The 12,689-nt window shown below is 33.8% G+C and overlaps 1 protein-coding gene across 5 annotated transcripts in view; it reads right to left on the bottom strand.

Annotated features, from left to right (window-relative positions):
• Nucleotides 1–12,689, bottom strand: part of Ppp4r3b (protein phosphatase 4 regulatory subunit 3B) — a 63,416-nt gene that overhangs the window by 35,170 nt on the left and 15,557 nt on the right. For 2 of the 5 annotated variants that reach the window (XM_013357190.4, XM_005322024.5), the window contains exons 4-6: nucleotides 9,317–9,940; nucleotides 1,616–1,693; nucleotides 589–705 (exon numbers count right to left, since the gene is read on the bottom strand). In XM_013357190.4, the coding sequence (XP_013212644.1) occupies nucleotides 589–705; nucleotides 1,616–1,693; nucleotides 9,317–9,940 (819 nt within the window). The remainder of the gene's footprint in view (nucleotides 1–588; nucleotides 706–1,615; nucleotides 1,694–9,316; nucleotides 9,941–12,689) is intronic. The other 3 variants (XM_040271355.2, XM_040271357.2, XM_013357192.4) reach the window with 2 other exon arrangements.

Raw genomic sequence — 12,689 nt, 5'->3', positions numbered from 1 at the left:
TTAGTTGTAGAGCACTTGCCTGGTATATACAAAGCCCTGGATTCAATACCTATACCACCAAAAAAGAAGTCTCATGTTAATTTTTCATTCAGTAAATGCCAATGGATAAACTCGTAACTAAATTTTGAGAAACATGCCCTGAACCCATATTGTAATACTAGACTCCTGGGTCCAGTCTGCCTCGTTCCATTCACTGGTCTAAAAAAAAGATATTAAAGAAAAAAAAAAAAAAAGTAAAAAAGAAAAAAAATATTTTATTGGCATCTATGAAACATACTTGTTACAGAAAATATAATGATCTTTCAAAAACATGAGATATTTTTCTTCACTCAGAGATGTATCATATGCAAATTATAACACTGGTATTATAAATTAAGTAAAAATCTGAGAGCTGACATCATTGTTTCAGTAATCATTTTCAGGGGAATAAAACTAAATTAAAGAATTCAGTATGTCTTACCAAACTCTCTTGAGGTGTCAAAAAATAATCTAATATATATTGTACTACAATAAATTCTTTCCCATCCATAATATAAATCAATTTCAAATTCACAATTCCAAAAGCATGAAAAGAAACCATATAATTACCATTACAATTTCAAGAGCAGGAAGAATTCCCAATTTTGCCAAAGTTTTGAAAAATGCATCCCTGTTTTGAGGTTGTAATGTTTGAGAAAATGCACAAAATTCCTTGAAAAAATTAACCTGTAATGTTAAAAATTATAGTGAGAAGATGATAAACATAAAAATAAACTTGGGCACACTATAATGTGATCTGCCACAGAATGAAATTCACCCTTCTGAAGGATCTTGTCTTTTCATAGTATCCTGGCTTCCCAAAACCTACATTCTTTCTAAACACATTATAGTACAAGAGTGCTAAATAAGCCATTTGAATAGAGACCATCCTATAATAAACTATAGCTGAGTTCCCAATGAGCCCTCAAAAAATGATATAATTTTACAAGTAGAAAGGACATCAGAGATTCTGTTTTAAAACACTGATTTTACAGATGAGAAACCTAAATAGGCTTGTAATAAATATAATTACAAAGATGACTCATAGCTTTAAGTCATCAATTTTTCATGATTTCCTAAAAATCCTGGAATCTGATTATATTTGAAAAAGGGACAAACATCTGGTAATCAGCAGTCACTATTCTTTTTTCCCAAACATGTTTTATATCTAAAAATAAAGTTTGTAAATACATTAGAAGATGAAAAATATTTCTAAAAAGACAAACCATGATTCCCTTATTCAAGAAGCATCCTTATACCTCTTGTTTAAAAAGCAAAGAATTTCCCTATGTAAATATCTGTAAAAACAAAAATGTGTGTGGGTTTATAGTTCTGACATAAGACACTTATCTGATTTTGGGATTTATGAGACACTCAAATTCCCTTACTGGGGAAAAACACATTGGAACATCTCAAGTTTATACAAGAAAACTTTAGAAACTTTGAATGATCATTATATAGTTCAATCTAAATATATATCTTTCATTCCATACTTATTGTTAAAAAAAAAAAAAACTCTTAACAAATTCAAGATAAAAGCTATGTATGCCAAAAGGGAAAGTCCTCTTCAAGAATGTAAATTTCAAGAACAGCTTACCAATTCACGCCTTTTATCATCATCTGTAGCCTCATCTGTTAATTGTGCAAAAACTTCAGACAAAAACTTCTCATCTTCCTGCATGAAAACAATTACTATGAAATATTAACAGAAGTATGTTATGTTCAATTATGATTTACACAAACTATAATAAAAATTGATGAGAAGTAAATAGCATTTTCATTCCTGAAACCTAAAATTTCAGAATATATTTATAATTTCCCATAAACTGAATATATCATTTACTTCTAGTTATACATTCAATAATATAACAATTTAGGTAGAAATCTCACTTATAAAGGACTTTTTTTTTTTTTTTGTACCAAGGATTGAACCCAGGGGTATTTAACCACTGAGCCACATCCCTAGCCCTTGTATATGTATTTTATTTAGAGACAGTGTCTTGCTAAGTTGCTTAGACCCTTGGTAAGTTGTTGAGGCTGATTATGAATTCATGAGTCTCCTGCTTTAGTCTTTGGAATTGCTGGGATTACAGGCATTACCATTGTGCCTGACTATAAAGAAATCTAAACAAAAAGAGATATCTAAAAGATGTGGCAGCAATTCACTTTGATACTTTTTCCAGTACCCTTTCATGGCCTACTTACTCTTTATTTTATGTAAACACAATTCATAAAGTCAGCATACATAGCAATACATGGGTGCACCCATATGTATAGCAGCAAGTCACAATAGTCAAATTATGGAATCAGCCTAGATGTTCATCAAACAGATAAATGGATAAAGAAAATGTGATATGTGGATGCTAGAGAATAAAAAAGAAAGAAATAAGAGAAGGGGGAATCTCATGAAAACAGAAAGGAGACCAGTAGAATACAAGAAAGGGACCAGGTGGAGGGAAGAAGGGAGGGAAAATATTTCTGGGTAATGAAACTGATCAAATAAGGTTATGTACATGTATGACTATGTTGAGAAAACAACAATTCAGCCACAGTGGGGTATGCCTATAATCCCAGTTATTCAGGAGGAGGAAGCAGGAGGATCTAAATCAAGGCCACCCTTAGTAATTTAATAAGACCCTGTGTCAAAATAACAAAAGAATAAAAAGGAATAAGTGGTAAAGTACTCCTGGGTTCAATCCCCAGGATCCCACCCCCCAAAAGCAGGTAAAATTACAAAGTCATTTAAGGCATAAGAACTCAGTATATAACAGTCTACAGATAACTGGAGCAGAGTCTTACACGTTGTTGTGGACTCCAAGAATATAATTTTATGAAAAACCACTTGATACTTCATTTGATGACTCTGAAGTATTAAGACAGGTAAATATTAATTTCCCTAGGCACTGCTTAAAAGGGAAAACAAAACATATAGCAGAGTATGTATTTTTTAAAATTTAAATGTGTCTAAAGTTCAGAGGGTTATAATTAAAACGTTACTTGTGGTTGTATTTTGGTGATGGATTGTGTTTTTTATTTTTGCTTCACTATATTTTCTAAAATAAGCAGAACACAAAATTATAAAGAAAAAAAAATGTTGTCAAGATTGAAATTCACCTAGGTGCTGTGGTGCACACCTGTAATCCCAGTTATTTGGGTAGCTGAGGCAGGAGGACAGCAAGTTTGAGGCCAGTCTAAGCAGTTTAATGAGACCCTAGCTCAAAATAAGAAAAAAAAAAAAAAAAAAGACTGGGAATATGGCTCAGTGGTGAAGTGCCCCTTGTTCAGTCCCCAGTATTGCCAAAAAAGAGAAAAAAAAAAAAAAAAGAAAAGAAATTTGCTTTGGGAGATTTATACCAAAAACTGCTAAAGAATATAACTGAAATTGAGCTTTAGTTTTATTTTCAGAATTCCTTCTCAAATAGTTACCATTAGTTTTAATTAAATAGCATGTTTTACAAATGTTTGTAGCAATAATATATGTAGAGCTGACAGTAAAATCAAAAAATACGTAAGGATGCACTTCATCACTTAAATCCTTTCTTGAAATACACTGGCTTTCATCAATGAAAATCACTGGGAGACTGGGGATGTATATAGTCCAGTGGTAGAGTTTTTGCCTTGCATGCGTGAGGTTCTGAGTTCAATCCCCAGCACCAGGTGGGGGAAATCACTAGCTACAATCCTAGAAAGTATAATATGCTCACCCACTAACCATCAATGAGTGCTATTTAAAGACAAAACTCCTTCATTTGCCTAACTCAAAACCATGTTTCCTTCCTTACTGACTTCACTGATTCCTTATGTACTGTGGCCTGCATCATCCATCTTCTGAGGGAACTGAAATGTGTATGCAATCTATCATTTATTCCTCAATCACTTTTTCCCCAAATAATTCTGGTCTCAACATTTCTTTGGGGGGATGGGGGGAATACTTTAGCAGGGAACTACATCCCCAGTCCTTTTTATTTTTTCTTTCCATAAAGGTTCTCACCAAGTTGCCTAAGGTCTCCCTAAATTGCTAGGGCTCACTTCAAACTTGTGATCCTCCTGCCTAAGCCTCTCAAGTCCTGTTATTACAGGTGTGCACCACTGAGCCTGGCTGGTCTCAATATTTTTATTTTAATAAATAAGTACATATTTACCTCCATTCGCACCTTTAATAAATTCTTATCTTCCTATATCTCTCCCAATTAAATCTTCATCCTTTCCTGTCTGAAGATTAACTCTGTCAGAATATTTTCATAGGAAAAAAGTTCCAACTTCTTGATAAATGCAATTTGCCAATTAAATTCTTCTTACATGACTCAGTACTTGTGAGCTGACAGCTGGAACTACATAAAATATTATACATAGAAGCAATCTCAAGTGTTATAATTCATCGGAAGAATGCTTTCTGATTCCTAGTATATTTTCTATGGACTTCAGCATTATTATTATTGATAATATTTCTTAAGATACACAAATAAACTGTTCCAATGTAAATTAAGAAAGTAAATTAAGACAGCTTAAAAGCCCATCACATAGTTGGAATGCTTTTTTCTGAACTTGCTTCTCAAATTAATTAAACTAATCTCTTTAGATCTTTTAGTTTTTCTTTTCTACTTGGTTTTAAGAACTTTTATTTAAAAAAACACAATTGTGCAGGATAAACTGTATGTGGCTGCTTTTCCAGGTAACAAAACAAAACCTTGTGGGAGGCCAGGTGTAGTGGTGAATACCTGTAACTACAGCTGTCAGTACGTTGAGACTGGAGGCATACAGGCCAGTCTAAGCAAATCAGCCAGTATCTTCTTTCAAAATGAAAATATAAAGAGGGCTGGGAGTATAGCTCAGTGGTAATGGGCCCAGGGTTCAATTCCAGTATAGTAAAAACAAAACAACAATAACAAATCCCACAAAAAAATCAAAATAACACAAAACAAAACAAAATACCTTGTGGGAAAAAGGGGTTACTAGAAGCTGGTGTGGTGGCGGACGCCTGTGGTTTGGGAGGCTAAGACAGGAGAATCCTGAGTTCCAAGCCAGCCTCAGCAAAAGTGAGACACTAAGCAACTCAGTGAGACCCTGTCTCTAATAAAATACAAAATAGGGCTGGGGATATGGCTCAGTGGTTGGTGCCTCGCAATTCAATCCCAGGTATTAAAAAACAACAACAACAACAAAAAAAAACTAGTTCTAAAAGACTAAATCAAACTTCTTTGCAATCATGTAAAAATAGACAAAATGAAAGAGAACCTGTTCATCATTTTTAGAATCACATAAATAAATTTAAATTTAGATCAAGCTTTGTGTCATCATTCAAAGATTGCCTAGTTCCATGAGTGGACTTATCTGAGGCTAGCTAGTAAATTCAGAATTCAGGTCTCCCAAATAATAAGACAAAATAAAGTCACACCTAGCAAATAAACTTTGGATAGGTTCCTAAGTTCAAACTTAAGAATGGAACCAAAGCAAAACTCAAGCTAGAAAGGGCCAAATCTAGTAAGATAATTTACTATGTTTAGTCTTATACCTGAATCCAAAAAAAGTCTTAAACACAAAAGAATCACATCATAGCAAAAGGGCTTTTTTTCTTTTAAAGTTATTTCAAGATTTTATGTATTTAATTAGTAACTGAAATCATTGCTATAACCTTATTAACTACAGAATATGTGGGGGAAAAAAAAGAACTAAACCACTAATACTGCTGGGTTTGTGGTATGCTCAACTTTTACCTATGGAATAGTGAAAATATTATATTCAAAGATGTTAAGGAAACAAACAACTGACAACAGTTGGCTTTAGATCAACTCTATCATTTCCAGTAAGGGGAGAAATTAAAACTTATTGTTGTGAGAAGGATGTCATTCTGTAGTTATTTGTGAGGAAATAACCTCATTTTATTGGCTTTTAGGGACTTAATTTATAAAATACTTTTTGAGCACAGCAGGGCGGTCCACACTTGTAATACCAGATACTCAGAAGGCTAAGGCAGGAGAATAACAAATTCAAGGCCAGAAAAACTTGCAGTTTATTAATTCGATCTTAAAATGAAATAAAAAGGCTGGGGGGATAGCTCAGTGGTAGAGCTCAATCCTCAGTATCACGGAGTTGGGGAAAGTTTGAAGCATATTTATTCATTCTGCAACAGGGGTTTTGATCTATAATTAGCTAGAAAATTCAGATGAACTAAAATTTAATGCTCCTATCTTGACGATTTAAGAGAATGCCCACATGTATACTAGAGCCATTATGTACTTTAATGTAATTTCTCAGTTAATTAACCTAATTTAAGCTATTATTTATATGAACCTTTGTACTTCCTTATTTTGGTCCAGTTAGATAAAATGCATACATTTTCACTTGCCTTATTTAATTCATGCAACAGCAGACTAATACTCACTTAAGAAACCACAAGACATGCATGCTAGAAAACCTGGAAACACCTAATACCTAACTAGAAACTTCTATAAAGAAAACCAAGTTGGGCTTTAGGCAATGAGTAGAGGCTATGAACCACAATCTTAATTACTTTCCTTCTCATACATCTTTTTAAGTAGAATTCAGCACTACTGCTAGCACATGAGCCATAACTGATTTGTAAATATTAGATAAAAACCCCAAGCTCCTATGTATTATAAAAGAAACTTAATTATGTGCATGTTTAACCTTCTTCACACTCATTATAGGAGAATAATGAGAAATTTCAGTTTGAAAAACTTATAGTTTGTAAAAGAATCATCTGGAATATATTCTACACTAAAAATAAAGTTACAGTAACAGAAAGATAAATATTGGTTGGAAGTGTCATAGAATAAAGTCAAACAGGTAGTTTGTTCATAGTACTTGGGCATTTCAGAAAATGAATCTCACGAACCAGAAGTGAGTAAGATTTTCTTTTTTATTCTTTCAAATTCTATTTATTTATTTATTTATTTTGGTACTGGGGATTGAATACCAGAAACATTCAATCAATGAGCCACACCCCCAGCCCTATTTTCTATTTCATTTAGAAACAGTGTCTCACTGAGTTGCTAAGCACCTTGCCATTGCTGAGTCTGGCTTTGAATTCGTGGTTCTCTGGCCTTGGCCTACTGAGCCACTGGGATTACAGATGTGTGCCACCGTGCCAGGCCAAATTTATCTTCATTTTTGTAGTACTGAACTTCATTCTGGGGACTGAACACAGGAGTGTCCTGCCACTGAGCTACACTCCCAAAACTTTTCATGAGAAAGGAACTCACTAAATTTCTGAGGCCAATCTCAAACTTGTGATCTTCCTACTTTTGTCTCCTGAGTACCTGGGACTACATGTATGTGCCATGGTACCTGGCAAAACTTTCCTTTTTTTAAAGTTACAGTTGATTTATATTATAAATTTCACAAACCTGTTATAAAATATATGACAAATATGTATCACAAATATTTATAGATTAGTTTGCACAAATTTTTTAAAGTATAAAAGAGCATTTGATGATTCATTGTTAAGGGTTTGGAAACCCTTCTGAAATCAAAACCAGTTAACTGGAAAGCTAATTTCAAGATCCTGACAACAGGTTCTTTACATCAACTATAGATAGTGACTCCCATCTCCTGAGACTGTAATCATTTTGTCTATAAGAAAAACAACATCCTGAATTGTACAGTATGGTTTACAAAACAAAACAAAACAGGTTTTATATATTATAAAAAGAATCTGATGTGTAAGTTTAAACTCCCTCACACTTACTGCAGGAGAGTAACAAAAAACTCATTATTTGTAACAATGATTTGGAGACAGATATCCTATACAAAATATAAAGTAACAATATAAAGGTGAATATTGGATGGAAATATCATAAAAATAAAGTCACATAGCTAAGTACAAAGTCAGATATTCTCAATGATTTGGTCTCAGGATCCCTTTAAACTCTAAAAAAATATGGAGAGCCCCAAAGAGTTTTATTATGTGGGTTACATTTATTGATATTTATCACAATTAAAATAACAAAGGAGGCCTTTGAAAGTATTAATTTTTAATAAGCTATTATGTGTTCAAGTAATTATATATATTTTTAAAATTTTTAGTTGTAGATGGACATAATACCTTTATTTTATTCATTTATGTGGTACTGAGGATAAAATTCAGTGACCAACACATGTGAGGCAAGTGCTCTACCACTGAGCTACAACCCCAATCCCTCAAGTAAGTATTTTAAGTAAGAAACAACTATATGATTCTATATTTTTAAAGTTTAGAAAGGAGAATGGCTCTTTCACTTTTTTTTTTTTTTTTTTGCAAATCTCTTTAATGTCTGGCTTAAAAGACAACTAGATTCTTCTCTGCATTCAATCTGTTGTGAAACACTGATTTGGCTTTAGTTTATGAAAAAATAACACACTGACATGAAGCTGAAAAAGGGAAAGACTCATGATCTCCTTTGAAAGGGTTTCAGGGACCTCCAGAGTTCACAGACCACATTTGGAGAACCACTACAATAAGTATATAACAGCTTCTCAATAAACTTAGTGACTGTTAAGGAAATAACAATGATAATTATGTAGGAAATTGGATATACTCTAATATCACAGTGTAAAAATCTTCAAATGCATGATTACTATATAATGAGGATGTAAAGGAGTAACATGATAAACTCTTATTTACAACTGAAGAACAAAGAATAAAATCAACTTTGCAAAGTCAATAACCTAAGTATCATTTCCTAAAAATTACTATTTTTCAATGTTGGTTGCACATTTAAGTTATCCGGGACATTTTCAGTACAAATACTCATACAGACCCCAATAATAATTGTGTTTTTCAAAATGAAATAAAATATGTTAAAAAAAATAGTTGCATAAGGTGAGGGATGATGCTTGAGTGGTAGAGTGTTTGCCTAGCATGTGCAAGGTGTGGTGGGACATGCCTTTAATCCTAACTATTGGGAGGCTGAAGCAGGAGGATTGCAACTTCAAAGCCAGGCTAGGCAACTACCTTAGAAGATCTTTTCTCAAAATAAAAATAATAAAAAAGACTGGGGATGCAGCTCAGTGTAAAGTGCTCCTGGGTTCAATCCCCAGTACTATAAAAACAGGGTTATTCATAAGGTAACTCCATTTTAAAAATACAAAAAAACTTAAAAACAGCTGCATCAGAGAATACTTACAAATACAATTTGTGTTAAAAAAAACTTTTCTCCTTCACAAAACAAGATAAAGTCAAATTTTCTATGTTTGATAGAACATTTAAAGTAAATAAAGTAGCATTTTTGAATACCAGCTTGACATATGAAGGAACTACATATCTCAAAACAAAATCATGAAGAATTACTTTACTTACCTGCAACATGCTGACTATCTCAACTTTGTTGAAGAAAATAAAAGATGTGAGAGTAGAAAGAAAATTCTCTTCAAAAACCGATGGTGTAGGCAAAATTATGTCCTGAATATACTGTACCCTGTAAGTCTGATGTATTTTTTGCCTTAGTTCAGAGTCTGTAATTGGTATAACTTCTTTAAACTTTGCAGTTTTGGTCAAGAATTCTCTATGTCTTTTTGGCTGAGCCAAAGCAGGATCATATTCAAGGCATCCCACAACATCCATGATACACTCATCAGAAAACATCACCTCAAAAAGAGTTGCCTTATTTAGGAATAAGATTCCTCTAATAATTTCATACAAATGATGTAAGCCTTCAGTGTTTTCTAGGTTCTCACAAGCTTGAAATAGCTGCAGTAGTTTTTTAATATAGCCTTCATTTTCCAAGGCCAGAGCCAGCTTTTCCCTACGGATAGGTGAGGAGAGAACTGAGGTAACCAAGTCAGCAATCTCTTCAAGTTTGTTGAGTTCACACGTGGGCAGGTCAATTAGATGACTGGTTTCAGGCATTTCTTCAAATCGTTCTTCTTCTGATTCATCAATGAGGTCCTGTGTGACTTCTACTGATGGGTCCTTACCTTGAACCTAAAATACAGAAGTAGAGCTAGTTATTTTAGAATTTAAAAGAATTCCAACATTTTGGAAATCAACACGCTGACCAGTGAATTTAAGTAGTTTAGAGTTACCTGAGTCTCAAGTAACTGACCACAGATAATTTCACCTATTAATTTTCCACCTATATTTTCAGGATAGCCTGAATATTTCAGCTGATATTATATAACTGTATAGTCATTTAATCTTCACTATATCCAATAATTTTCCATTTTAAAGAAGGCAAACTCTTCTATTTCACCTCCCCCCACCCAGCCATTAAGTATGATACTTAGCAACCCACACTGGCTGGGATGAGGATACTACTAAGTTTAAACCAAACTAAAACCTCATTCCTTATAATGAGTGAGAAAATAAGATTTCTCCAAAATGCCTTTGAAAAATATTTTGCTTTTGCTACAAACCAAAAGACATAAAGTCTATTTTTAAAAAACGATATTCAGCCAGGCGCAGTTTAACACACCTATAATCCCAGCAACTCAGGAGGCTGAGGAAGAAGGATCAGATATTCGAGGTCAGCTTCAGCCACTTAGTGAGACCCTGTCTCAAAGTAAAATCTAGTAAGTGCTGGGGATGTAACTCAGTGGTAAAACATCCCTGGGTTCAATTGCCAGCGTCATCAAAAATGAATAAAATAAAAACCCAAGAGAACAATATTCATTTAACATCTGTGATAAAGCCTCCAACTTTTAATCTATATCAAAATTACAAAACAATAAATAGCGAACTATTATGATTCAGATTGTCAACTCAGGTTAAGCAAGGCTAAAACAAATTTTCTACAATAAAGTACTCCAAAAAATAACTCTTCATAAAATTTTTTCTAATTAACACAAGAATGCAACTATCATCTTCTCCACTTCAAAACATCCTAAGTTCTACAAATTTCTGTATCCACCAAAACAACACATGAAAAAATGATCTAAGAGTTTAGAGAAATGTAGATACACAGATGCACATAAGTTCTTTTTCTACAGAGATGAATATTTTTACTTTTGATTTTTCAACAGTGTGGCTGGGTTTGGGGAAACTGACACATAAGTAGCAAGATCATAGAGCAATTCACATAAAATGCAAAGATAATTCAGAATTTCCTTCAGTTCTTGGTATGTGTGTTGGCGGGACTTGGGTGGAATGAAGGGGAGCAGGAAAAGAATTATAAAAGTAGCAGTATTTGAGATCTTTGGAAGCCAAAGATGGGTAAAATTTAGATAGGAGATAAACTATCTAGAAACTCAAAACTCAAGGGAAACTGCACAAAGACAGAGAGACAGAAATATATGTGACATGCAAATGCCAAATACCCAGACTGGAAATGTAAACTGATGGCAAATCACGGAATGACAAGCTAAAACACTGAGTAATTATGCAGGAAGTGTAAGCACAGAACCTTCTTAGAAAGTTAATGTGGTTGGGCTGGGGATTGGAGCTCAGTGGCAGAGTGCCTGCCAAGCATGCCCAAGGTACTGGGGTTGGATCCTATGCATGAACAAACTGGTGGGGGGTGGGGGGGAAAGAAGGGAGGCCACGTGTGTGTGGTGTAGTACTAGTTATATGGAATAAATTTTAGACTATAGACAAATTAGAGCATTATTCTAAAGTTTACATGAGCAACTGATTTTGGATAGTGGTGGTGGAACAGATAAGAGAATGGATAGATGAGGAAAAACTAGAAGAGGAATCACAAATGTCTATATAGTATAAATTGTGTTACCAGCAGGATTACAAATTCTTTAAAAGAAACTGGAATAATGAGGGAGGAATGATCACAAGACTGGTTTCACTAAGTCTACAGTGTTTGAATACTCAGCTTACAACAAAATCTGTTGGCTCACTACTCGGGAAAAAGAACAGATAAGTTAACTTTATACTTCAAATAAATACAGCTTGCATGTTTAAGAATAAAATATTCAAGAAGCATTAAATTGATTATAGTGTTTATTTCTGTAATCTAGCTTTAATCCTCACAAATTTCTTTCATCCTCTCCTAAGGTCAACTTTCACTGATCTGATTTGTCAACCCTACATTCATCCAAATATTTACATAGAGGCCATAGGTGTAGTCCACCAACTATTTCTGATTCTCTCCCTTTTGAGATGCATTAGTTATGTTCTTCAATACACTTATTTTTAGCTGTATAACTTAAACTAGTCAATAAAATGCAAGCAAAAAAAAAAAAAAAAACCCACATGTAATATCTGGGCAAAACTTTTAAAATCCCAGCAACTAGGAAGCCGAGGGAGGAACATTCAAGTTTGAGAACAGCCTGGCAGTTTAGCAAGACCTTGTCTCAAAAAAAGAAAAAAGTTGGGGGAGAAGAGTGGTGGAGTAGATAGATGGCAGAGCACCACTGGGTTTAATCATCAGTGTGGTACAGGAAGTCAGTACTCTGATGTCACCTTTCCTTCCCACTTTGCAATATTTTAGAAAAATTAAAATGTGTTCTCTATCAGTCTGGCCCCTGAGTGGCTGTCAGAAGCAAAGTATCTTTCCTTCTAATCCTGGCCTACACTGGTCAAATAGGGAGATGCAAACCCAATCCAGAACCAAAAAGTAAAACATAATTTATAGGAACAATAACTAAATGTATAATCAGCAACATACACAAATATTTCAAGTAATCTATACAATAATTAACCCTATAGGACTATCAGAGTGGCCAAAGCTAACATTCCTTCAAATGTTGGAAAACTTTGCATAAAAATCAATGACAAAGAGAGA

Source organism: Ictidomys tridecemlineatus, chromosome 12, assembly GCF_052094955.1.
Source record: "Ictidomys tridecemlineatus isolate mIctTri1 chromosome 12, mIctTri1.hap1, whole genome shotgun sequence".
NCBI classification, from domain to species: Eukaryota; Metazoa; Chordata; class Mammalia; order Rodentia; family Sciuridae; genus Ictidomys; species Ictidomys tridecemlineatus.
The sequence above is the reverse complement of the archived record's forward strand: the minus strand, read 5'-3'. Positions and strand labels throughout refer to the sequence as shown.